The sequence below is a fragment of the Vombatus ursinus genome, unplaced genomic scaffold (genome assembly GCF_900497805.2).
Source record: "Vombatus ursinus unplaced genomic scaffold, bare-nosed wombat genome assembly UNPS02014774.1, whole genome shotgun sequence".
In the NCBI taxonomy this organism is placed as follows: domain Eukaryota; kingdom Metazoa; phylum Chordata; class Mammalia; order Diprotodontia; family Vombatidae; genus Vombatus; species Vombatus ursinus.
In genome coordinates, this window is record NW_020954552.1 from 19,839,867 (window position 1) to 19,867,130 (window position 27,264).

At 36.2% G+C, this 27,264-nt stretch overlaps 1 protein-coding gene across 1 annotated transcript in view; it reads left to right on the forward strand.

Annotated features, from left to right (window-relative positions):
* The window catches only part of FCHO2 (FCH domain only 2), a 151,567-nt gene that overhangs the window by 48,760 nt on the left and 75,543 nt on the right, over positions 1-27,264 (forward strand). Inside the window, exons 7-9 of the mRNA XM_027864185.1 lie at positions 18,991-19,095; positions 23,510-23,608; positions 25,016-25,112. Coding sequence (XP_027719986.1) covers positions 18,991-19,095; positions 23,510-23,608; positions 25,016-25,112 — 301 coding nt within the window. The remainder of the gene's footprint in view (positions 1-18,990; positions 19,096-23,509; positions 23,609-25,015; positions 25,113-27,264) is intronic.

Genomic DNA, 27,264 nt, shown 5'->3' on the forward strand with positions numbered 1-27,264 from the left:
TACCACCTTGGAAGAACTGAAAATTTACAGGTCCCTAGAAATATCTCTGAACACAGCTGAACAAAACCCCTGAAGCTTGGGACAGTACATTCTCCACACTGGAAACAGACTCCTACCACAACAAAGAGTTTATAACTCAAGTAATTGGCTGAGATCATGAGCAAACAGCGAAAAAAGAGTCAGACTATAGTATCTTACTTTGATGACAAAGAAGATCAAAACATACAGCCAGAAGAAGACAACAAAGCTAAAGCTCCTACATCCAAAGCCTCCAAGAAAAATATGAATTGGTCCCAGGCCATGGAAGAGCTCAAAAAGGATTTTGAGAAGCAAGTAAGAGAAGTAGAGGAAAAACTGAGAGTGACGCTAAAGGAGACCCCAAAAAATACTGAAGAAAATAACACCTTAAAAAATAGCCTAACCCAAATGGTAAAAGAGGTCCAAAAAGCCAATGAGGAGAAGAATGCCCTTAAAAGCAAAATTAGCCAAATGGAAAAGGAAGTCCAAAAGCTTACTGAAGAAAATACTTCCTTAACAATTAGAATGGAGAAATTGGAAGATAGGGACAATTTGAGAAATCAAGGCACTGTAACACTAATCAAAAGGAATGAAAAAATAGAAGAGAATGTGAAATATCTCATTGGAAAAACAACTGACCTGGAAAATAGATCCAGGAGGGAGAACTTAAAAATTATTGGACTATCTGAAAGCCATGATCAAAAAAAGAGCCTAGACATCATCTTTCAAGAAATTATCAAGGAATACTGCCTTGATATTTTAGAACAAGAGGGCAAAATAGAAATTGAAAGAATCCACTGATCACCTCCTGAAAGAGATCCCCAAAGGAAAACTCCTAGGAATATTGTAGCCAAATTCCAGAGTTCCCAGGTCAAGGAGAAGATATTTCAAGCAGCCAGAAGGAAACAATTCAAGTATTGTGGAAACACAATCAGGATAACACAAGATTTAGCTGCTTCTACATTAAGGGTCCGGAGGGCATGGAGTACGATATTCTGGAGGGCAAAGAATTAGGACAACAACCTAGAATCATCTACCCAGCAAAACTGAGTATAATCCTTCAGGGTAAAAAATGGTCATTCAGTGAAATAGAGGACTTTCAAGCATTCCTGAGGAAAAGACGAGAGCTGAATAGAAAATTTGATCTTCAAATACAAGACTCAAGGGAAACATGGAAGAGGTAAACAGGAAAGAGAAATCATAAAAGATTTATTAAGGTTGAACTGTTTACATTCCTGCAGGGAAAGATGATATTTGTAACTCATGAGTCCTTTGTCAGTTTAGGGTAGTGGGAGGGAAAAAATTATATGTTTGTATAGGATAGATAGAGGGCACAGGGTGAGTTGAAGATGAACGGGTGATATCTGGAAAATAAAATGAAGGGGTGGGAGATTATACTGTGAGAAGGAGAAAGGGAGAAGTAGAATGAGGTAAAATATCTCACCTGAAACAGACAAGAAAAAGCTTTTACAGTGGAGGGGAAATGAGGGAAGGTGTGAGGGAATGAGTGAATCTTATTCTCATAGGATTTGGCTTAAAGAAGGAATAACATGCACAGTGGGGTATGGAAATCTATCTTACTCTACAGGAAAATAAAGGGGGAAGGGGACAAGAGAGCAGGGGGTTGATAGAGGGGAGGGTAGATTGGGGGAGGGGATAATCAAAAGCAAACACTTCTGAGGAGGGACAGGGTCAAAAGAGAGACTAGAATAAATGGGGGGTGGGATAGGATGAAGGGAAATATACTTAGTTTTTCACAACAGGACTACTATGAAAGTGTTTTGCATGACTACACATCTATAACCTGTATCGAGATGCTTGCCTTTTCAGTGAGGGTGGGTGGGGAGGGAGGAAGGGAGAAAATTTGTAACCCAAAGTTTTAAAAACACATGTTAAAAATTTAAAAAAAAAATTTTAAATAAATGAAGAGGCTAAATCTGTGATTCTGTGATTAACAGATTATAGGAAAGGATGAACATTGTGCTTGCATTTAGAATAACATTAGTTTGACCTGTGGCAAACAAGCTATTTAATTGAAAAAAAAAGAGTACTGGAAATAGGTAAAGAAATATACTTTGATTTTTTTTTCCATTTCTTCCTGAAGACATTTAACTGATAAAAAACGATTGCTGTAATGAGGGGACCAATGGGACCCTTAGCCAGCAAACACTTGCTGTTCTTGCCAAGCAAAGACACATGGCAGCCAATGGTAACACTAGTCTAGAGTGCCAACTGGCTTTTTAAAAATCAAATTCTAGGGGGCAGCTAGATGTCACAGTGGATAGAGCACTGGCCCTGGAAGACCTGAGTTCAAATCTGGCCTCAGACACTTGACACTTAGTATTAGTGTCACCCTGGGCAAGTCACTTCACCCCATTGCCTTGCCCAAAAAATAAATAAAGTTCTATTTTTAGAAAATAACGAGTATATTTTCTCTCCCTCCCACTTTTCTTCAAGGGGACCCAGAGTCCTGAAAAAAACAAACAAACAAACAAAAAGAAGCACAAACCCTTATAGCAAATATGTACAATCAAGCAAAACAAATTTCCATATAGTTTCCATGTCCAAAAATGTCTGTTTGGTTCTGCATATTTAGTTCATTACTTCTCTGTCAAGAAGTGGGTAACATTCTTCATCGCTGGTCCTCTGGTATCATGCTTGATCTCTGCATTGAGAGGTTTTAAGTTTTTAAAAGGTGTTTGTCTTTACAGTGTTTTTATTATACAAATTGTTTCTTGGTTCTGCTTACTTTACTCAGCATTATTTAACATGTCTTCCCAAGTTTCTCTGAACTCGTCTGTGTCATCATTTCTTAGAGCACAGTAGTTTTCCATTATGTTCTTGTACTGTCTTTTATTCAGCCATTCCCCATTTGATGGGCAGGTGCTTAGTTTCCACTTCTTTGCCATCACAAAAAGAGCTGCTGTAAATATTTTTGTACTTATTAGATCATTCAACTGTAAGCTTCTTGAGGGCACAGACTGTCTTTTGCTTCCTTTTTGTATCTCCAACACTTAGCATAATGCCTGACACATAGGAGGCACTTAATAAATGCTTACAGACTGACTGACCACATATAAGACCTTTTCCTCATTCTTGGATCTCTTTGGGGTATAAGTCTGGAAATGATATTGCTAGGTCAAAGGGTATGTACTATTTAGTAATTTGGGGAACATAGTTCCAAATCACTTTCCAGAATGTGTTGATCAGTTCACAGCTACACTAATACTGCTTCATTGTCCCTGTTTTCCTGCAGCTTCTCCAACATTTATTATTTTCCTTTTCTCTCAACTTTGCCAACCTGATGGATATGAGATGTGAAACCTGAGAGTTTCCTTGATTTGGATTTCTCTAATTATTTGTGATTTGGAGCATTTTTTTCATATGGCTTTTGATAGTTTGGAAGTCTTTCTTTTAGCAACTGTGTTCATATCCTTTGATCATTTAATAATTGGGGAATGGTACTTATTTTTATAACTTTAAATTATTTCCCTACATACCTTTGAAATGAGATCTTTATTAGAGAAAATTGCTGCAAATATTTTTCCCAGTTAAACCATTTCCCTTCTAATTTTAGTTGTGTTGTATTTCTTTGTGCAAAAACTTTTAAATTTTATGTAATCAAAATTGTTCATTTTATTTTTTGCAATCCTCTATGATTTGTTTAATTATTAACTCTTTTCCCTGGGTAGACTTCTGAAAAGTAATTTCTTCTTTTCTCTTCCAATTTGTTTATGCTGTCCCCCTTTATGTGTAAGCTGTTTACCCATTTGAAGTTTATCTTGGTATATAATAAGAGTTGTCAATCTGTACCTCATTTCTGCCAGACTGCTTCAGGTTTTTCTACCAGTTTTTCAAATAGTATTTTATTTTTTCCAAGTATAGGTAAAGACAATTTTTTAGTATTTTATTTTTATTTTTTCCCAGTTACATGTAAAAACAATTTTTAACATTTGTTTCAAAAACTTTGAGTTCCAAATTCTCTCCCTTCCTCCCTCCCCAACCCCCCCACCATTGAGAAGGCAAGCAATTCAATGTAGGTTATACATTTGTAGTCCTGCAAAACATCCATAGTAGTCATGTTGTGAAAGAAAAAAAACCTTAAGAAAAATAAAGATAATTTTAAAAATAGTGTGCTTTAATCTGTATTTAGAGACCATCATTTCTTTCTCTGGGGATGATAGCATATTTCATCATAAGTCCTTCAGAGTTGTCTTGAATCATTGTATTGATGGAAATAGCCAAGTCATTCACCGCTGATCATCTTACAATATTGCTGTTACTTTGGACACAATACATTTCACTTTCATTGGCCCATGCAAGTCTTTTCAGGTTTTTCTGAGTGCATCCTTCTCATCATTACAATAGTATTCCATCATAATCACATACCACAGTTTGTTCAGCCATTTCTCAATTAATGGGCATCCCCTCAATTTCTAGTTTTTTGCCCCCAGAAAAGAGCTGCTATAAATATTTTTATACGTATAGGTCCTTTTCTTTTCTGCTTTTTATCTCTTTTGGGATGCAGACCTAGTAGTGGTATTTCTGGGTCAAAGGGTACGCATGGTTTTATAGCATTCTAAAAGGCATAGTTCCAAATTGCTCTACAGAATGATTCAATCAGTTCACAACTCCACCAGCAGTGTATTAATGTCTCATTTTTCCCACATCCCCTCCAACATTTGTCATTTATGTTTTCTGTCCTATTAGACAATTAGGTATGAGGCAGTACCTCAGAATTGTTTTATTTATTTCTCCCATCAGTAGTGAGTTAGAGTATTTTTCCATATGGCTATAGATAGCTTTGATTGCTTCATCTGAAAACTGATCATATTTTTTGATTATTTATCAATTGGGGAATGGTTCTTATTTTTATAAATTTGACTCAGTTCTCTATATGTTTGAGAAATCAAACCTTTAGAGAAACTTGCTTCAAAATTTTTTTCACAGTTCATATTGCTAACTGTATTTCCCTGCATTCTATCCTTTATTCTGTTCTCTCTTCTTTCATCCTATCCCTCTTCAAAAGTGTTTTACTTCTAACTACCCCTTCCCACCAGTCTTCCCTCCCTTATTTCACCCCCTCCCCCCTTCTCTTGTTCTCTTCTCCTCCTACTTTACTGTAGGCAAGATTGATTTCTATACCCAATTGAGTATGTATGTTATTTCTTCTCTTTGAGCCAATTCTGATGAGAGTAAGATTCACTTCCCCTTACCTCCCCCTCTTCCCCTTCACTGTAAAAGCTTTTTCTTGCCTCTTCTATGTGAGATAATTTACCCCATTCTACCTCTCCCTTTCTCTTTCTCCAAGTACATTCCTCTCTCATCCCTTAATTTTTCTTTAGCTATCATCCCTTCATATTCAACTCACATCTGTATCATCTGTCTATGTATACTCCTTCTAACTATCCTAATAATAAGAAAGATCTTATGAGTTACAAATATCATCTTCCCATGTAGGAATGTAAACAGTTTAAACTTATTAAGTCCCTTATGATTTACCTTTCCTGTTTACCTTTTTATGCTTCTCTTGAGTCTTGTATTTGAGAGTCAGATTTTCTGTTCAGCTCTGGTCTTTTAATCAAGAAGGCTTGAAAGTCCTCTATCTCATTGAATGTTCATTTTTTCATCTGAAGGATGACTCAGTTTTGCTGGGTAGTTGATTCTTGATTGTAATGCTAGCTCCTTTGCCCTCTATAATATCATATTCCAAGCCCTTTGATCCTTTAATGTAGAAGCTGCTAAATCTTGTGTTATCCTGACTATGACTCCACAGTACTTGAATTGTTTCTTTCTGGCTGCTTGCAATATTTTCTCCTTGACCAGGGAACTCTGAAATTTGACTGTAATGTTCCTGGCAGTTTTCATTTTGGGATCTCTTTCAGGTGATTGGTAGATTCTTTGAATTTCTATTTTACTTTCTTGTTCTAGAATATCTGGGCAGTTTTCTTTGATAATTTCTTGAAAGATGATCTCTGGGCTCATTTTTTGGTCGTAGCTTTCAGGTAGTCCAATAATTTTAAAATTATCTCTCCTGGATTTATTTTCCAGGTCAGTTGTTTTTCTGATGAGATATTTTACATTGTCTTCTGTTTTTACATCCTTTTGGTTTTGTTTTATCGTTTCTTGATTTCTTATAAAGTTATTAGCTTCTATTTGCTCCATTCTAATTTTTAAGGAATTATTTTCTTTATTGAGCTTTTGGACTTCTTTTTCCATTTCGACAATTCTGCTTTTTAAGGCATTCTTTTCCTCATTGCCTTTTTGGACCTCTTTTGCCATTTGGGTTAGTCTATTTTTTAAGGAGTTATTTTCTTCAGTATTTTTTTATGTCTCCTTTACCAAGCTGTTGACTCTTTTTTCATGATTTTCTTGCATCACTCTCATTTTTCTTTCCAATTTTTCCTTTATCTCTCTTACTTGATGTTCAAAATCCTTTTTGAGCTCTTCCATGGCCCCCGACCAGTTCATATTTTTCTTAGAGGCTTTGGATGTAGAAGCTTTGACTTTCTTGTCTTCTTCTGAGTGTGTGTTTTGATCTTCCTTGTTACCATAGTAACTTTCAGTAGTCAGAGTTTTTTCCCGTTGCTTGCTCATTTTACCAGCCTTTTTTTTTTTTTTTTTTAAACTTTTAACTCTGTTGAAGTAGGGCTGTGCTTCCAGGATGGAGGGAGCATTGTCCCAAGCTTCAGGGGTTTTATGCAGCAGTTTTCAGAGATACCTCTAGGGACCTATAAGTTTTTAGTTCTTCCAAGGTGGTGTGATCTAAGGAGATGTATTTACTTTTCTCCTGGCCTGTGCTCCGCTCTTTGAGTGACCACAAGCACTCTTTCTGCCCTGGAATTGTAAAGAGGGTCCACTTCACTGTGGCCGCAAACCCTGCTATGCTAGTGCTCCTCCTTGTCCTGGGACTGCCACCCAGGACTGCAGTCCAGATCCAAGTATGGGCAAAGCAACACAGTCCTGCTTCAGTGCTAGCAAAAAGACCCCTGTAATATCTTCCTGACCGGTTGTTCAGCCCCCTTACCATCTGTGGGTGAGAGCTGCAGCAGCAGCTGCTGTTGCTGCTGATTCAGTCACTCCCAAGTCCTGCTCCTGGTTTGCTGGGGGTGGGGAGGGGCGGCTGTGCTGGTGCAGCCTGAGCTGGGTTGCACTCCATTCTCATCCAGGTACAACAGACCTTTCCTGCTGACCTTCTAAGTTGTTTTTGGCATCTGTGGGCTGAGGGGTCTGGAAACTGCCACTGCTGCCAGTGATTCAGTCACCCCAGGCCTACTCTGTGTTTGCTGGGGCCAGGTCTTTGCTGGTGTGGCCTATGCTGGACTGTGCTGCTCTCTCACCCTACTTTCTGTTAGAACGGTCTAACAGACCTTTCCTGCTGACCTTCCAAGTTGTCTTGGACTGGAAATTTGTTTCACTCTGTTTTTGTGGGTTCTGCTGCTCTAGAACTTGTTTAGAGTCATTTTTAAAGGTATTTGGAGGGGTTTGGGGGACAGCTCAGATGAGTCCCTGCCTTTACTCTGCCTGGCTCTTCCTCCTAAAGACAATTTTTAACATCAATTTTTACAAAATTTTGAGTTCCAAATTTTTCTCCCTTTTTCCCCTCCCCTCTTCCAAAAACAGTTGATATAGTTTGATATAGGTTGTCCAATCATGGAAAACATATTTCTATATTAGTCATGTTATGAAAGAAGAAACAGACCAAAAGGAAACACACACACACACACACACACACACATACACACACACACAAGAAAGTGAAAATAGCATGATTTGATCTGCATTCGTACTCTTTTAGTTCTTTCTCTGGTTGTGGGTAGCATTTCCCATCATAAGTCCTTTCTAATTGTCTTAGATCATTGTATGGCTGAAAAGAGTTAAGTCAATTCATGTTGCTCATCACCCTATTACTGTGTACAATGTTCTCTTGGTTCTGCTCATTTCACTTTGAATCAGTTCATCTAAATCTATCTGGGTTTTTCTGAAATTATTCTGCTCATCATTTCTTATTGCCCAATAGTATTCCATTACATTCACATACTGCAGCTTGTTTAGCCATTCTCCAATTGATGGACATCCCCTCAATTTCCATTTTTTTGTCACCGTGAAAAGAGCTGCTATAAATATTTTTGTGCATATATATACTTTTACCTTTTTAATGATCTCTTTGGGATATAGACCTAGTAGTGATATTGCTGGATCAAAGGATATGCACAATTTGGTTGCCCTTCTCTCTGGAATGATAAGTTTTACTACCAGTTTTTGTTGAATAGGGAGTTATTACCCTGGTAACTGGGGTCTTTGGTTTTATTGAACACTAAACTACTGTGCTCTTCTGCTTCTTTATATTATGTACTTAATCTGTTCCACTGTTTCTTAGCTAGTACTAAATAATTTTAATGATTACTGCTTTATAATATAGTTTGATATCTGGTACTGCTAGGTCCCCTTCACACTTTTACAGTATTTCTGTTGAAATTCTTCACCTTTTGTTCCTCTAGATGGATTTCACTACTTTTTCTGGCTATATAAAGTAATCCATTGGTACTCAATAAATTAACTTAGCCATATTATCATTTTTATTATATTGGCTTGACCTATTCATATACAGTTGTTATTTTCCCGGTTATTTAGATCAATCTTTATTTGTGTGAACAGTGTTTGTAAAATTCCTGTATATGTCTTAGCAGGTAGATTCCCAAGCATTGTATATTTCTGTAGTTATTCAAAATGGAATTTCTCTTTCTATTTCTTCCTGCTGGGTTTTGTTAGTATGAGTTTATTTTGTATGGGTTTTGTATGGGTTTATTTTATATCTTACAACTTTGGACTGCTGTGACTGTATATCAGAATTGTAGTATGTTGTCTCATAGCACATTATCTTTAATGAAATTATCTGTTTCTGTGATGATATGTTCTTCTACTTATTCTTTAGAATTAAATTGTTCAGTTAATTTAAAATTATTTCTTTGACCATTTATTCAATATAATTTTTATTTCATTGTAGTAAGCAAAGTAATGTGTTTGGTATATCTACTTTAGTGTAGTTGTGAATTTTTTTTATTCTATAGTACATGGTCAGTTTTTGTAAAGGTGCTGTAAACAGTTGAGAACAATGTATATACTTCCTTCCATTCTCGTTCAGTATTTCCCAGAGATTTATCATGTGTAACTTTTCTAAAATTCTGATCATGTCCTTATTTCTTGTCTATTTTTTTTTTTTTTTGGTTAGATTTGTCTATCTCTGAAAGGGGTGCTTTGAAGTTCTCCATCATTATGGTTTTATTGCCTTTTTCTCTCTGTAACTCATTTATCTTTTCCTTTAAGTATTTAATGCAGTGTCATTCAGTGGATATATTATATATAGTATCTGTGGCACTTTTCAACTTAATTTTTCAACTAAATTTTTAACTTAATTCAGTACTCCCATTTATTTCTCTTAATCAAGTGAATTTTCACCCTTGCCTTATCTAAGACCATGACTATTGTTTTGAGGTCAATTGAAGAATTAGAGATTTTGTTCTGCTCCTTTTTTTAACTCTGGGTGAGTCTTTTATGTTTCAAAGGGATTTGAACTTTGTTTTATTTTGGTTTTGTTTTGTAAATAACATTGTTGCACTATGCTTTCTAATCCATTCTTCTGTTTGTTGGGTGAGTTCATCCTATTCACACTCAAAGTTATGGTGGTTAATTGTGTATTTCCCTTCATTTTATTCTCTTCTACTTTTTCTTTTTGTTTCCAGAGAGAAGTGCTTAGCACTAGACCTGTGCTAGGTAATTCTGCTTCTGCTTCTGTGCTCCATTTTTGTTTTCCTTGCCCATACTCTTTCTTTTCTTTTAAACTTTTCTTCCAAATTCCTACTGCAAGCCTAGAATTTGCTTTGCATTAACTAAACTCTCCCTGAATCTGTCCTTTTGTTCCCTGATTTCTCCTTTACCTGTTCCTTCTTGTTTCCCTGTTAAATTAAAAGTATTTCTATATGTAACTGTGTGTGTGTTTGTGTAGTGTGTAGTGTTCTGCCTTCCTTTGACCAGTTCAGATGAAAGTTATGCTCATATCCTCTACCTCTTTCTTGCTTATATGAACTTCTGTGTGCCCAGTCTAATATTTTGAGATAGTAAGTTCCCTCTAGGGCAGCTAGGTGGCATGGTGGATAGAGTTAGGGAGTTAGGGCAGGGACTAGAGTTAGGAAGACTCATCTCTTGAGTTCAAAAATGGCCTTAGATACTTACTAGCTGTATGACCCTGGGCAAGTCACTTAATCCTGTTTGTCTCAATTTCCTCATCTAAAATGAGCTGGAGAAGGAAATGGCAAGCCACTCCAGTATCTTTTCCAAGAAAATCTCAAACAGGTCACGAATAGTCAGACATGACTGAAAACAAGTTTACCCTCATCCTATTTCAACTTTTTTTCCCTTGTGTATCTTTTTGCCCTCAATTTCTTTACTTTTTTTTTTTTTTTTTTTTTTGCTTTTTTTTTGGTAAGGTGATCGGGATTAAGTGACTTGCCCAGGGTCACACAGCTAGTAAGTGTTAAGTGTCTGAGGCTGGATTTGAACTCAGGTCCTCCTGACGCCAAGGCCAGAGCTCTATTCACTGTGCCACCTAGCTGTCCCAATTTCTTTACTTCTTAAAGATCATTAAAAAAACAAAATTACTCCCAGGCCACTCATTCCCTCTGTTTCCCGATGACATTCAGATTCTGAGGGGACACATGTAATTTCTTCCTTTCCAACCTCAATTAAAATATAAATATTTCATCATCATAAAGTTCCTTCAATTGCTCACTTGTATTTGAAGTACTTTTTATATTTCTCTTGATTCTTGTGTTTGTCCCAGAAATGCACGTGGTGAACAAGTTTTATAGGATGTACATCCAAGTGCATGGTTAAAATCTGGGTAATAGACATTCATCATCCACTCACTTTTTCCTCCATGTAGGGACAAGCAAAATTCCTTTGGGTGATTATAGATCTCCTTTCAGGAGGCTCTGTTGAATTCTGGGGCCTGATACAGTTAGCACAGTGTGGAGCATCTGGAGGGTCATGCCATCCACAGAAGTTCTCTTTTCAACTTGGACTCAGCTTTGGATCTCCTGCCTCAAAATAGCAAACAACTTTGGCAAACATACCCCTTTCTCTTTCAGGCATGACCTGATAAACACAAGACTAATATGGTTGTTTCTGCAGTTTTATCTTTCAAGGAGTCTTGAAAGGCTTTGATGTATGAATGGTACATACCTTGTATAAAAGAATCTGTAAGGTGGTACAAATACTTTTTGTAATCAACAAACAGTAAGCACAATGGGATCTTATCTTCCTCACAGTTGTCAGATGGTGAAAATGTGGTCCATTGTTAAATATCACTAGTAAAAACATTCTTGTTCCCTACTGATAGCCTCATTGAGGATGCTCTTGATTTGTGTATAGGTGATTCTCATAAAGATTTTTTATGGATGGAAGAGTAGACATAAAGGTTAACAGTTACTAATGTTCTCTCAGTTGTCTTTTTTTGGGGCATTTGTAAGGTCTGAAAATTTTCCCCTACCTTTGATATCATCCCTTGCTGATACCTAGTATATTGGTTGTTTAATTCCTTCACAATTGTATCACTTCCAGTATAGATCTCTTCTATGTAAAATTTGTCCGATGTCACTACTTTCCCTATCTTTATTCTTTTTAGTGCCCCTTTTAAAAGCATCTGGAACTGTGATGGTAGGGCACCAGTCAAACCTTTGATAGAGGGTGTCAAAATATTTTTTGCAAATCTTTTCCATTTTTCTTCTGTTTGTAGTCCTTCCATTTTTATTCTTGAATGCCCTTGGGATAACTTTGATTAGTTGGATATCTTTCTAGGCTTTCTTTAATTTTAACCTCATTGCTTTTCTCCATCTTATGAAACAATATTGCACATAATCATCAGCTTTCTTTGTAAAATTTTACAAACCATTTATATTCTAATCCAGTGATAGCAGCTCTCTTTCTCCATTTGACTAGTAAGTCAGATGTTTGTTGACTAGAATACCTTTCTGGACTCTCAGTTCTCTTATTGTGGTAGTTAATACATATTGATTAAACTTCTCATAAAATTGTTATAGAATTTGTTGATGTCATTTCTATTGTCCCTTTCCTATTTTTGATTTTCAATTAGTTGTAATATTTTAGGGTTAATTTGTTTCAATTGTAAGCCATATATTTTCTTAATTATTATAATTTCTTTTGTCTTTTATTAATTCTGTTGTCAGCTCTGACAATTTGGTCTGGCTATGGTCTGAAAAGTTGACTTGGAGAGAAGTCCCACTTCAATAACAAATCTTTTCCTGTCTTTTAAAATATAATCTCTTTCATTCTTTTTGGTGTTACTTGGTGCTTTCCCTGCCAGGCATCTCCCAATTTAAAAAAAAATAATAATTTCCAATATATTCATGATATAGAGGGCTATTGAAGGATCTTTTTTTCCCCCAATGGAGGCTTGAGGATAGAAAAGAACATTTGGAACAGTGGTTGAGGATAATGAAATAGAATAAATTCAGGAAGAATTAAAGGAGTTCCATGAAGCAGTGAGGCCCTGGTTGAAATTAAATGCCATCACTTTATTGTAGACCTCTTTAAGTGTGGTTGTATTGTTTGTTTTTTAAAACTTTAAAAAATTTGTTTTATTCTGAGCTTTAGACACTCCAAAAAATGACGATTTCCATAAACAAGCAACACAGAAAGAGGGTTTTATATAAGACTATTAATCTCCATTATTTTACTGCTTTTTTAAAAAGTATGCAATAAAATTCAGGCATTATTTTCACAACTGTCCTTACTGTATTTCCATTTCACCTTCCTTCTGCTCTCTGAATATTTTTGGAAATGTTTATAACCTTCCATTTTTGTGGCATGACTATTGCTAACCCTTTTCTGCCCCAACCCCATTTCAAACCAGAAAAAAGGGACATGTAACAAATAAACATAGTGAAACAAAACCAATCCATACAGTGGCCGTATCCAAAAATGTATGTTCCTTTTAAAATAATTATTTTTTAATTTTGAGTTTAAACAACAGAAGAGCATTTCCACATACATAGCAGAATACAAAAAGAAGATTGTATATGAAACTATGAATCCCTATTAAAAAAATGTTTTTCCCTTTCTGTCTGCATTTTGATTATCTATCCACTCTGTAAGGAGAAACATGTTTCATAGGTTCTTAGAGATGTGATTGGTCATTGTTTTGATCAGAATTCTTAAGTCTTTTAAAGTTGTGTTTCTTTTACAGTATTGTTGTTCTTGCATAAATTGTTCTCCCAGTTCTTCTCACTTTATTCTATGTCAGTTTATACTTCCCAGAATTCTTTGAAATCATCTCTTTAATAATTTATCACACAATAATATTCCATTATATTAATATTCCTTGATTTATTAATCCATTCCACAATTGCTGAGGGTATCTTCTTAGATTCTAGTGCTTTTCCTGCCCTGCCTTGCCCTTCAGGATAAGGAAGTTGTGTTTTGCTTTTGACTTTTATTCTCTGGTATTTATCCTCTCTCTTAATCCAACTCCTCTCTCCATCTCAGCTTGTTTTCCTGTTGTGTTTGATATATTTCTACACTTACAAAATGTGTATGAGTTCACTTCTTTATCTGAGTCGGAAAAGAACAAGGTTTGTCAGTTGCTCAGATTCCTTGCCATTCCATTTTTGCATATTCTTCATCATACCCCAATTATGAGAAATAGCAAGTTCTCCCCTCTTCTTCCTAGAAAGGAATGGGGTAATCCTTTTACCACATTTTCTTTTGATTTTTTTTCCCTGTAAACGCTAAGAACGGATCTAGGCCCCTCCCACATCCTCTGTTTTTCTTATTTAACTTCCTTAATATGTTTTGAAGATGCTACAGTTCTGAGGTTACATTTGTTTCTTCTCCCATATTAGAATATTAACATTACTCCATCATACAGCCTCTTCTAGTTGCTCAGATAATTCTAGGTTTCTCTTGCCTCTTGTTTGTATTTCAGTATTCTTACTAAGCCCTGGTCTTTTTACCAGCAGTGCTGAAAAGTGCTCACTTCCATTAAAAATCCGTTCCCTCCCCTCCTGCCTGCCCCCCCAGTAGAATTACACTCAGCTTTGTTAGGTAAGTTCTTCTTGGTTGTAAACTCCTTTGCCTTTGGAAAATCATGTTACAGCATCTCCCCTCATATATAGTAGAAGTGGTCAGGTTTGTATGCTTCTGATTCCTCTTCCTTGGTACTTGAACTGCTTCTTTCTGGATGCTTGTAGCATTTTTTCTTTGACATGGGAGTTGTGGATTTTGACTATGACTTTCCTGATATTCCTCCCTTCTCTCCCCAAACCAAGAGGTGGCTGGTGATTGGTGGATTCTTTTTTTTTTTTTTTTTTTGCTAGGCAGTGGTGTTAAGTGACTTGCCCAGGGTCACACAGCTGGTAAGCGTCAAGTGTCTGAGGTCAGATTTGAACTCAGGTCCTCCTGACTTCGGGGACAGTGCTCTATCCACTATACCACCTAGCTGCCCATGGGTGGATTCTTAGTCTGGATATGTGTGTGTGTGTGTGCGCGCGCGCATATGCGCCTATGCATATGTTGTGTTGTCTGTGTGATTTGAAATACAGTGTCCAGGCTTTTAAAAAAAATGTTTTGATTGGCTCTTAAATTATCTTTCTTTAACCTGTTTTCCAGGTTAGTTGTTTGATAGCAGATATTCTTACATTTTCTTCTATTTAAAAAATTTTTTTTTCTTAATACCTCTGTCTCAGTGAGTCAGTGATTTATGTTTGGTTTATTCTAGTTTTCAGGCAGTCTGTTATTTGGATAAGGTTTAACAATTTCTGTTCTAAGCTATTCTTCTTCCAGTCCTTTCTTCTAAAAATTTTTTTTTTCAACTCTTGTTTTATTTCTTCTAGGTTGTCATGTAGTCCTTGTGAAAAATCCATTTTTTTTCTTTGGTTTCTCTTTGTAGTTGTTACTCTTTCCTTTGGGGGGACTTTGAGATTTACAATAATTTTTTCATACTAGTCAGTGTCTTCAGTTTACTTCCGAATTGGTGCTTTGTGCTAGGGCCAGGTTTGACCCCCTCCTCTCAAAGCCCTGCTTTGTCTCTCCCTGGGTCCCCTGGTTTTCTGTGCTGACCTCTACCTTCCTGGGTCAGGCATCCCTGAGTCTTTGATGTTCCGAGTGCTGAATCTCCAGACGGTGTGAGGGGAGTCCTTGGAGTCCCTGTGTGTGGAATGTCATGGTCTGGTTAGTGCTGTACTGGGCTGGTCACTGCTTCCTCACAAGGCTTCCAAGGACATCACCCTTGGCTTTTCTGACTATGGTGGGCTTTCTTAGAGGAGCTATCACTTTTACTAGCCCTAGCCACAGAGCCACGGGCCACTCTTGTCTCTACTAACACTGAGAAGCTGTGAGCTTGTTTGCCTGCACCTGTACTGAGTTTGCTGTTGGCCCTCTTTCCTGTTGCTCATTGTCAGATTCTGGCTGAGGTGGGAGAAATCATTTTAGTCTGGTAGGATTTTCAAGTTTTTGCTAGAGTAGATATGTAGAAGCTGGGCAGTCTGCCTGCTGCCTTCAGGTAGCTGGTTGCTGGAAGTTGAACCAGTTCAGTTCTGCCAACAGTGTCTTACTCTGCCTCACTTTCAGTAGCACCCTCCAATGCTTACATTTTTTTCTTTTGTTATCTTTGCCAACCTGATGGGTATGAAGTAAAACTGAGAATTTAGAGTTGCATTTTTCTTAATTATTTTGAGGATTCTTTCTAATGGTGATTTGTAGTTTATATTCCTTCTTTAAAAAACTACCTGCCGGGGGGCAGCTAGGTGGCACAGTAGATAGAGCCCCAGCCCTGGAGTCAGGAGTACCTGAGTTCAAATCCCATCTCAGACCAGACACTTGCCACTTACTAGCTGTGTGACCCTGGGTAAGTCACTTTACCCCAATTGCCTTGCCAAAAAAAAAAAAAGAAAAGAAAAGAAAACTACCTGCCACATATTTTAATCCACTTTTTTGCTGATTGGTGAGAGCTCACTATATATAGTCATACCTTGCCGCCTCACTTCCTTTCTATCATGGTTCTCAGGCCTACCACTCATGCCACTACATCATCCTAACTGAACCTCTAGAGGGACCATTCTAATTAGTGTGATCTTACTTACATGTATCTAGCCCCAGATATCTGCCCTCATCAGCTTCATGTCATACTATTGCTTGTATTCCTCTCTCCCCCTCCTTCTTGTGCTGGGAGTAGTAATAAAATCAATTATTATTCTTGCTTCTGGAAAGGGCAAATCATATGAGTGCCTTGTGGATCCATTCACCATCCCCAAAACTTCATCCTTCCCTGGATACCACTCCACTATGTGTATTGTACCCCTGTTAGGATGTAAGTTTTTTGAGGGCAAGCATTGTCTTATTTTTTTTTTGTATCACTGCTCAGCACAGTGCTTCTGTCATATAATAAGTGCTTATTCATTCATTCATGCTTTAGAAATTGTTCTTGTTCTCAGATGTTTGTATCATCCCTCAAGGCCATCATCTGGGGAAGTGGCTCTTGTGGAGAAAAGGCCATTTCTACCAACTTCCCACCAACTACCACTCACAGGCAGGCAAGCCAGCCTGGCTGAAGTAGCAGAGCCCTCTAAGAGAGAGATAGGAGGCAACATGAGCTAGGCAAGTCCAATCAACAACACCTTCATCGCTGTATTCCCTCAGACCCTGATGGAAACAGTCCAGAGCTCTGAGCCCGAGAGTCTTGGGAACCTAAACCACCAGAACTATTTCTAGTCCAGCCATCATTGTGAGCAGAAATCATTGTGGAGAAAGGCTCCTTCCTTGTCATCACCAGCAACAACTGCTAACCAACTGTCACCATAATCAGATAAATACAGGAGCCCTGGGAGCAGCAGAACCCACCAGCATATTTGGTCTTGCTTTTAGACTAGTCCTCATTGTCATCATTTGGAGAAGAAACTCCTGTGGAGAAGGGGTCAGCTGTGTTAAACACCTGCCACTCAAACCAGCTTAACTGAAGTGGCAAAACACCTGGGGAGAGAATTAGACGGCAGTACGTGCCAGAAAAGTTAACCTTCCCCCCTTCCCCCATTCTACTACCTTGGCCCCTGTCATGTCCTTTCAGACCCTGATGGAGACAGCCCAGGATCCTAAACCCAAGAAAGTGCCTTGGGAGTGACACTCCCCTAGCCACTATCTTCAGAGAATGCATCATCTGTATGGAGATGCTCCTGTAGGTGCTGCAGCCATGGCTCCTGAAGACCCAGGAAGGGAAGTTCTTGTTACCAAAGTCCTTGGCACTGTCATATGGCTTAACATCAGAAACTGACAAAATTTTATCAGTGGATATGACATTAGTGAAGAGATATTAAGTTCTCCTCTGTTGGTGCACTCTAAGGACCTTTATATCTGATCTGCAGCCAAAACCTTCCTTATGTGTTGTCTCCCTCAGTAGAATGTGAGCTCCTTAAGGGCAAGGGCTATTATGCTTTTCTATTTGTGTCCCAGAGCTTAGCACTGTGATTTGCCCATAGCAAGCACTTAATAAATGCTTCATTTGTTCATTCGTTCATTAGTTCCTTATATGTTTTGTATATCAAACCTTTATTAGAGATATTTGAACTGAAGATATTTATTCCCAGTAAATATTGTCTTATTATTTTATCTATTGATTTTACTTATGCAAAAGTTTTTAAATTTAGTGAATAGAATTGTAGAATTGTCTGTTTTATGTGACCACCTTTATAAGGGCCACCTCTTCACAGGGGAACAAAGGAGGAGAATGGAAATGACGTAGAGGGTTTTTGAGGTGCGGGTGAGACAAAAGTGTTACTTCTTGCTGATGGTGTCAGTTTTCTTAGAGTTCTCAATCTTTTGCCAGGATGGAGAGTTATAATAAAGATAACAAAAATAAACACCATAGAAATATGAAACCGTGGAATTTATTGATTATTTGAATTTAGGGAGAGATCATCAAGATAATTCTTAAATATTGGGAAGTTCATTATCAGATATTGCTTTAGTGCTTTCATAAGGGCTCATGATATTGTAAAAATTAATACAGAAATAAGTGAGAACCTACTGAATAAAGCAGAAGGCAAAAAGAAAAAACGGATAGTTGTCATATTTTTTATTGTTGTTTGTGGAAATTCCTTTCCTTCTCTGGTTTCTCACTGTAACTCCATTTGGAATATAGAGGGAGAATGAGTAGAGAATTAGTTCAGCAAATTTTAACAGTCTGTTACTGTAGTAAGAGCTATGGGGATTAAAAGGAATATGGAATAGTATGCCTTCAAGATGCTTAACATCTCGAAAAGGAAAGGGAAAATTTTTTGGCATTTAGGAAGTAGGAAATAGAGGAAGATAAAGTGATATTTGAGAGGTTTTCCAAAGAATGTGAAATGAAGAGATACTTTAACAATGGGGATGGTTGAAATCATTAAAACTTTAGGCCTTTTGACTTTTTAACTTTGAGTTCGTGTTTGAAATGTAAATTTTCAAAGGTGGGAGTGTCTCTGAATTTTTAGTGATTTTCCTAAGCGTATGACATGCTAGTAGAGGATTTAAATAATCTGCAGTGGACCACCATATTCTTTAACAGCAAAACTTATTTTATTATCATAAAATGATGCCATTAGTTACTCAGAAAAATTAAATAATACTGTATTTGACTTTCAAAGTATTCTTCATCCTTTAAAGGTGAAAGAATGAGTAGACTCAGCTAATTCAAAGATATTGCTTTAACTTTTGAGTAATTGACATTCACAAAAAGGAAGAAAAAATAGATGTCTTAAAGCAATTTTGATAAAGTAATGGTAAAATATTTAAATTTACTATGTATGACTACACTCTATCACCTCTTCAGAAATCTTGAATTTGTTTTATTTCGTATGAACACATACAAAAAGAAGAATAAATAATTATTTTGTGTTTTGTTTTGTTTTGGTTTTTTTGTTACAGGCGGCTATTAAATCTAAGAAAGCTACAGATACCTATAAGCTGTATGTGGAAAAGTATGCAACAGCCAAATCTGATTTTGAACAGAAAATGACAGAAACGGCACAGGTTGGTGTTTATGAAATAAGGACATATTTTACTTAAAAAGAAAAAAACAGCAACTCCAGAATCTTCTTTACCCTTAGCAGAGAGAAGAGGGGCTTTGTTAGTTTATTGAAAACCTAATTTAGGGCCAGTTCTGCTAATCGTACAACTAATGGGAAAAGAAATTTAAGTTGTCAATGTACGAAGTTGAAACTGTGTTTTCATAGCTGTAGGGTCACACTGGTTCTTGCTAGAAAAAAAATCCCTAAGTATAAAAATTTTCCTTTTGTTCAACATAGGTTTCTCAGTCTCTGATTTAATTGATTTAGTGAACTCTCAATGAAGAAATTTCTTCTAACAGTGCACATTGTCACCTGCTTTCTAACTTCCAGTAAAGATTTTGGAGGAGGGAGGAAGGAAGAAAGGAAGAAAGCATTTAAGTGCCTATGTTTCTGAGGCACAGATTTAGTTGGTGTCGTGAACTCCCAGTGAGGAAGCTGCTTCTACCAATACAAATGAGCAACTACTTTGTAACTTAACAGTCTTAAAGAGGTCCCTGGAAGTAAGCATTTATTAAGCACGTACAATGTGCCAGGCACAGTGCTAGCACTTTACAAATATTCTTATTTGATTTTCACAACAACCTTGGGAAGTAGGTGTTATTATTATCCCCATTTTACAGTTGAGGAGACTGAGGCAAACAGGTTAAATGACTTGCCATGGGTCACATAGCAACAACTGCTAACCAACTGCTTGCCAGCAGTCCGATAAACACAGGAGCCCTAAGGGAGGCAGAACCATCAGCCCATTGTTGCAGCTTCTAAACCAGTCCCCTCACTGCCATCTAGAGAAAGAAGTATCACATTTGAGCTCAGGTCTTCATGACTATTGGTCTAGCACTTTATACACTGTACTGCCCAGCTGCCTTTAGATCAGCTACCTCCTGGAATAATAAGAGATTAAATAACTTGTTCATTCACTAAGCCAGTATATGTCAGAGGAGAGACTGGAACCCAGGATTTCTGAGTCAGAGGCCAACTCTTTATCCTTTATACCACAAAGATAAAAATATTACAGCACCCTTATTATTCTTAATGTTTTGCAGACTTTTGGACTTTTTTTGCAGTCTTAATGGATTTGAGACTTTTATGTGCTTTAAGAAATAAGAATTAGTTTATCTACTTTTCTAAAGACATATTTTGTACAGTTTCGAAAATAACCAGTTACCCAAATATGTTGTGAGTTCAAAAGGTTTTTTATTCATGTATCTGAACTACTCTGTGTAGTAAATTGAGTTTTTACTGCTGAAGACTTTTGAAAGCCTTTTTTGTAAAAGAATAGGAAATTTTCTTTTTTAAAGGAATTTATTTATTTTTAGTTTTCAACATTCACTTCCATAAGATTTTGAATTCCTGTTTTCTCCCCATCTCTCCCTTCCCCCCACCCTAAGATGGCATGTAAATTGATATGGGCTCAACATATACATTCACATTAAACCTATTTTCATATTAGTCATATTGTAAAGAAGAATTAGAACCAATGGGAGAAACCACGAAAAAGAAGAAACAAAAAATAAAGGGGGCAAATAATATGCTTCGATCTGCATTTAGACTCCATAGTTCTTTTTCTGGATGTGGACAGCATTTTAGATCATGAGTCTTTTGGAGTTGTCTTAGATCCTTGCTTTGTTAAGAAGAGATAAGTCTATCAAAGTTAGTCGTCACATAATGTGACTGTTACTGTGTACAATGTTCTTCTGGTTCTGCTCGCTTCTGCTCAGCATCAGTTCATGTAAGTCTTTCCAAGTTTTTCTGAAGTCTGCCTGCTCATCATTTCTTTTTTTTTTCTTTTTTCTTTTTGATGAGGCATTTGGGTTAAGTGACTTGCCCAGGGTCACACAGCTAGTAAGTGTCAAGTGTCTGAAGCCGAGTTTGAACTCAGGTCCTCCTGACTCCAAGGTGGGACCTCTATCCAAGGCCGGAGCTCTATCTACTGGGCCACCTAGCTGCCCCCTGCTCATCATTTCTTATAGCACAATAGTATTCCATTACACTCATATACCACAACTTGTTTAGCCATGCCCCATCTGATGGGTATTCCCTCAATTTCCAATTCTTTGCCACCACAAAAAGAGCTGCTGTAAATATGTTTGTATGTGTGGGTCCTTTTCCCATTTGTATGATCTCTTTGGGATACAGACCTAGAAGTGGTATTGCTGGGTTAAAGTGTTTGCACAGTTTTATAGCCCTTTGTGCATAGTTTCAAATTACTCTCCAAAATGGTTCTATCAGTTCACAGCTCCACCAACAATGCATTAGTGTTCCAATTTTCCCACATCTCCAGAAGAATAGGATTCAGGGGAAATACTTCTCCTCTTAGAGTCTGACATGATAGATGACAGACTAGGTGAAAAAGTATTATTTGCATATTTATTTATTTGAACTTACTTTAGAACCTTAAGCAAATGAACAAGTGCTTCCTCATGGATTTCATGCAATCAGTGATGGATATACATATAGCTCTATGTGATCCTATAGTAGCTTACATTTTTTCCTGCTTGACTAATTCAGCTAGTTTAAACATTGCTAATTTCTGAGTAACTCTCAGTGAAATTCTTATCAGCATATTAAAAAGCTTATATATCTCTAGCAAGTTAGCACAGAGCTTTTTCATATGAAATTTTTATTAAATAAGCATGTATTTGTGCATTTAATTAAAAAATCTAAATATACTTATCTGTGTAAAATTTCAACTTAGTCAGTTGTTGTAGCCTATTGATATAATTTTGCATTTTAATTCTGTCACCCAGAGTTTTGGTCATTCCTCCTAGATTTATGTCATCTTCAAATTTAATAATGCTACCTACTGTCTGCATCTTTATCTAGGTCACTGATAAAAAAAATTGAAAAAGATAGGACAAACTTTAGTACATCTCCCACAATCTCCCCTTAAATTAATTTCTTATCATTAATTAGTAGTGTTGGCACACAAATGTTCAGTTAATTATGAATCTACCTAACTTACTGTATTATAGCTATCATTTCTCTGTATTGTCAATAAAGATGTCATGAGAGATTTTGTCATACTTTTTGGACAGATTAAAATTCATACCTTTATTAAGTTTCTGCAGTGTACAGAATAGCACTGTCCTGGTGCTGGGAGAGAGACAAAGTTTAGATAAGATGTGGTTCCTGATTTCATGGACCATAAGCTTTTGTAGAGAATAAAGTACAAATACAAAGTATAACATAGAATATTACTGCTAATGACAAGCAAATTCTAGGGAGGATGGTTATTACTGATTAGGGGCATCAATCAAGGAAGCATTCATATAGAAGATAGCATTTTAATAAGATAAGCGTGCAGCCAGGATTAAAATAGGAGGAGAGGACATTCCAGCTTCAAGTAACATTATGAGCTGTCATGGCATGGAAAGCATCAGACATATTCAGAAAACAGAGTAGTTTATTTGGTTAAAGCTTAGAGTAAATGGAAGAGAATAGTGTGAAATAAGACTGAAAAGATAAGTGGACATCAGAATATAGAAGGCCTGAATTGATTTAAGACAAATGAGTTTGAATTTTTACCAGCATAGACAATAGAGAGCCACTCAAGATTTGATTTCTCTGCAGGGGAGTGATAAATGGCTGAATCTATGCTTAAATTATTCTGTATCAGGGGCATTCTCTTTATCAGCCTTCCTAGTAACTCTAAGGAAATACATTCTGTGTGGTCTAATTCTTAGTGATTCATCTTAATGATTGCTGTTTTCTTTTAAAGGTCTTTTCAAGTGATCTGTTTAATAATCTGTCCTAGAATTTTGCTGGGGAATTAGCATCAAATTTGCCATGTGGTAGTTCCTAGATTCCTCCTCTTTTTAGTTTTCTGAAAATTGAAAAGAAACGTTTTCCTATCTCTAGTTTTCTGCTACAGCTCTAATTTTTCATGACTTTATAAAGATTACTGACTATAAATGTGTAATCACATCTGCCAACTGTCTTCCATGACTTGTGTAATTCATCTTGGCTTTGAGATTAGAACTCCTAATACTATCTGTCTCATTAAGATAGAAAAAAATTTTTAATGAAAAAGTTGGGTAGATGACTTTGAACACAGCTATACATCTGAAAACTCTTGGCATTATTAGCTGGTTTTGTTATGTCCATTCTAATCAGTTATTTTTTAAAAATACATTTTCAAATTATAGTTTAGAGTATCTACAAGCATTTAGCTTGTGACCAATCAGCAAGAATTTATTAAGTATCTACTCTTTGTAAAATCCATTTGCTTATAAACATCTTGGCAGTAGTTTCTAATATTTTTTAGTTATTGATTATTAAATATTTACAAAGTAGATATGTTCAGTTAAAGTTACATTGAAGTAATTTTGAAATTTTATTACTGGCAAGACTATAATTTTTTTATATTTGCTGCACAGAAGTTTCAAGATATTGAAGAGACTCACCTCATTCATATAAAAGAGATTATAGAATCTTTGTCAAAGGCTATACAGGAAATTCACTTACAGATAGGCCAGGTAAGTTTCTTTTATATTAAACTTTTTTTTTAAAAGTGATGGATTTAACTTTATTGTTGTCATGTTCTAGGGTAGGTGGAGATACAATATGCCCTTCTGTGATTGAAGCCAGTGTATACCATAGATGAACTGTATCATTCAACTATTTCATAAGCTCTTACTGTTACCAAACTTTTTAATAGAATTAATGCTTTGAGATCATGTTCACTCACTGCTAATAAACCATCATTTATATTAAATCCTACCAATATGAGCATATGAACATAGGTAGTAGTAACACTACTCTGTTCCCTATATTTCTCTGCCTTTGTTTAGAAAAGAGTACTTTTCATAATGTTACTGTTTAATTTAGCAAATATAATTTCCCGCAAATATAATTTCCCATTAAAATGACTAAGAAGTGATCTGTTCAAGGAATTACACTGACTAAAGGTATTTTGCAGATCACCTTTGTTTAGTGTAAAAACCTGGCAACCATTCCCAACATGTAAAAAGAGTAGTATACTTTGGGATGTCTGTGACTAGTATGTGACTAATATAAAATTATCTTCTTATCCCTACATTAAACTTGTGCTTTAACAGCTAAGAGGAGTTGGCTACTCCAGGCAAAAATTGTTTTGTGTCAGAAGTGAATGAGATAAAAAATCCAGACTATGTTGACTTGGGTGCAAAACAGTAATATAGCCAAGAAAGAAGTTTACAAAGGATGTTAGATTAAAAAGAACAAATATGTATAGGTACATAATTTAAATATACCATTCATAGGTTTAGTGATATAATTACCAGTAAAGATGATTCACATTTTTTTTTTTACAATGAATTGTGCTCAACTGTCATATGTGTATGGAATATGTTAAATATCTGAAGTTTTAGGTTGTTATAGAAACAGGCTTCTAGGCTAGCAAATTTTAACCACATTGTTTTGAAATTTCAATAAACTTCAAGAGACTGTTGATCCTTAATTTTGTTTCCATTTATGGGGTGGGGGAAAGAAACAGATGCATTGACGGTCAATAGTAACCTTATCCTACCACTGGATTACATTGTGATAAGATGGAGAAGCCATTTTTGTTTTTCAAAATCCCAAATGGTCTGACAGCACCTATATTGGTATTGTCTGTTGTGAGGGTTGTCTGCCCTGAAACAGTTGGTGAGTTGTGAAGAAGTTGGAAAGAAGTTGTTGTCTTCTGTGAGACAAGTGATTCACTTGTCTGAATCTAAGCACCTGAGTTAATTTTCAGGCTATATAGATGATTGTATATTTTTTTTCAAGGCTCTTTTAGTCAGCATTGAGTCAAAGGAAAAATCTCATGTTGGTGCGAACTTGTCTTTATGGCAGTTGCTTCTGAATTAGAGTAGGAATTTTTCTGGGAAAAGAAAATCGTCTTTAATTGTACTTTTCTTTAGATACATGAAGAATTTATAAACAACATTGCAAACACCACGGTTGAAGGTTTAATACAGAAATTTGCTGAGTCAAAAGGCACTGGGAAGGAAAGACCTGGTAAGATTAAAAACTATTCAGTAGAACATTTTTTTTTAAACCTTTTAAAGACTTTTAGTCACATGTCGATGTAGCTGCCCCTAAATTCTCTTGTGCCGCTCTTGATTATAGTATAAATGTGATAAGCTTTATCTGAATGTTTGTGGTGTTATAAAAACTTCTCTGAGACAGGTATAAAATATCTGTAAAATCTTTTTTTAAACTTATTTTTCCTTTTATTTTTTTCCCCTCTAGCATGTTGAGCTCTTCTTAAACTAAGATTTTTTTTAGGGGCTAAAAATTTGATATAAATTAAAATGAATATTACAACAGAATAACTTGATAGTAGTTGCACTTTAATTATGGTAAGTGGGCTGCTTATAGCAACAGAAAACTATTTTAATGAATTAAAAATTTAAAGAGAGCATTTCAAACAGTATTTATAGTTTTAGGGTATATCTTATAATTGAGTAGTTTTTTTTTCTTTCTAGGGACTTCTTAATATTATTTTTTATAAATGTGCTGTTTTATATTTAATTAAATAAGACACATTCTTCCCACAATAAAAAATATGGTAAACATGTAAAGGAAGAGTTTTCAGGACTTTTCTTTACCACCTGTGGTTTACTTAGAAGACACCTATGTGACTCCACAACTGAAAAATCCAGGAACTATCGTAAATGTGATCTGAACAAGATGAAAGGGGATGAATATTCTCAGTAGCATTTCTCACAGTTTTTCATATGGAAGAGTAGGCATTAATGAGGATTGAAAAAGAATAAAATGGCAATAGAGAAGTTCTCAGTGGGCATTTACATGAAAGAAGAGAACACCATTTGCTAAATGCTGTTATATTCAATTCAGTTCAGCAAACATTTAGTATTGGCCAGTAAGTGGGGAGGAAAGGCAGCTGAGATCTATTATAAAGTAAAGGTAAGGGGGAAGTGCTTTCCTGGCATGGCAGACCTCCTGTATAAGGTGTAGAGTAGAAAATGAAGTGTGGTGTGTAGAGCAGGCCAATTTGACAGGATTGGAGAGTGTGAAAGAGAATAATATGAAATGAGATGGGAAAGGCAGATGGGATCCAGATTGTAAAGGGCTTTAAATGTAGGCTGAGGAGTTTGTATTTTATCCTAGGGAAAATTGAGAACCATTGAAGATTTCTGAGGAGGGGAAGTGAAATAGTCATATCTGAGTTTTAGGAATGTCAATTTGGCAACTGTGTTGAGGATAGATTGAGAGGGGAAAGATCAGTTACATAGACAGCTATTGTGTAGTGTTCCAGGTGAGAGGGGATAAGGGTCTGAACTAGGCTGTGTAAGTGGAAAGGAAAGGCTGGATTCAAAAGAAGTTGTGGAAGTAGGATTGACAAGACTAAATGGTTATGGAGGGAAAGAGGAAAGAATTACAGATGACTCTTAAGTTGGGAGCCTGGATGACTGGGAAGATAGTGCTGTCGGAAGAAATGGGAAGATCTGAATCAGGAAAAGGATATAGAAGAGTAGAGGGAGAAAGAATAGGGTGTTTCTGTACATACATATATGGGGTCTTGCACGAGCTCATAGACAACCAAATTTGGGGGAAGATGGTTATGAACACAACATTTGAGGATAGGACTAATTTTCACAGTGAGAGTTCAGAGTTTGAATGCACCAGGTCAGCTCAGGTGCCACCTCCCTTAAGAAATCTTTTCTGGTCTTTTCCTCTTACACCTCTGTTACTCGTGTTCTCTTGCTCTAATTACTTTGTGTTTTATTTACCTGCATACCTGTTAAACTTACTTGTTGCCCTCCCCTACTCTGGGAAAATAGCAGATCTTTGAGAATAGGGACTGTTTTATTTTTGTGTGTCTCCTGTGCTAACAGAGTTCTTTGTACATAATAGGTATTGAATAAATGTTATTTTGAATTGAACTTGTAGGGTAAAGTAAAGAGAGAGGTACAGATGAGTGAATGTCTTAGAACCAGGGATTTGAACTGACCAGTTAAATAGAAAACAGAATTAACATTAGTTTGCTGAACCCTAAACTGAACTGATCTCAAATATCATTACTTTGTAAAACTATGATCTTACCTGTGTTTTGTTTTTTTTTTTTTTTGAAGAACAACAAAAAAACCTTAATAAGGCAATTTGAACTAGAATGGAACTTGTATTTTTCCTAAATTATTGAACC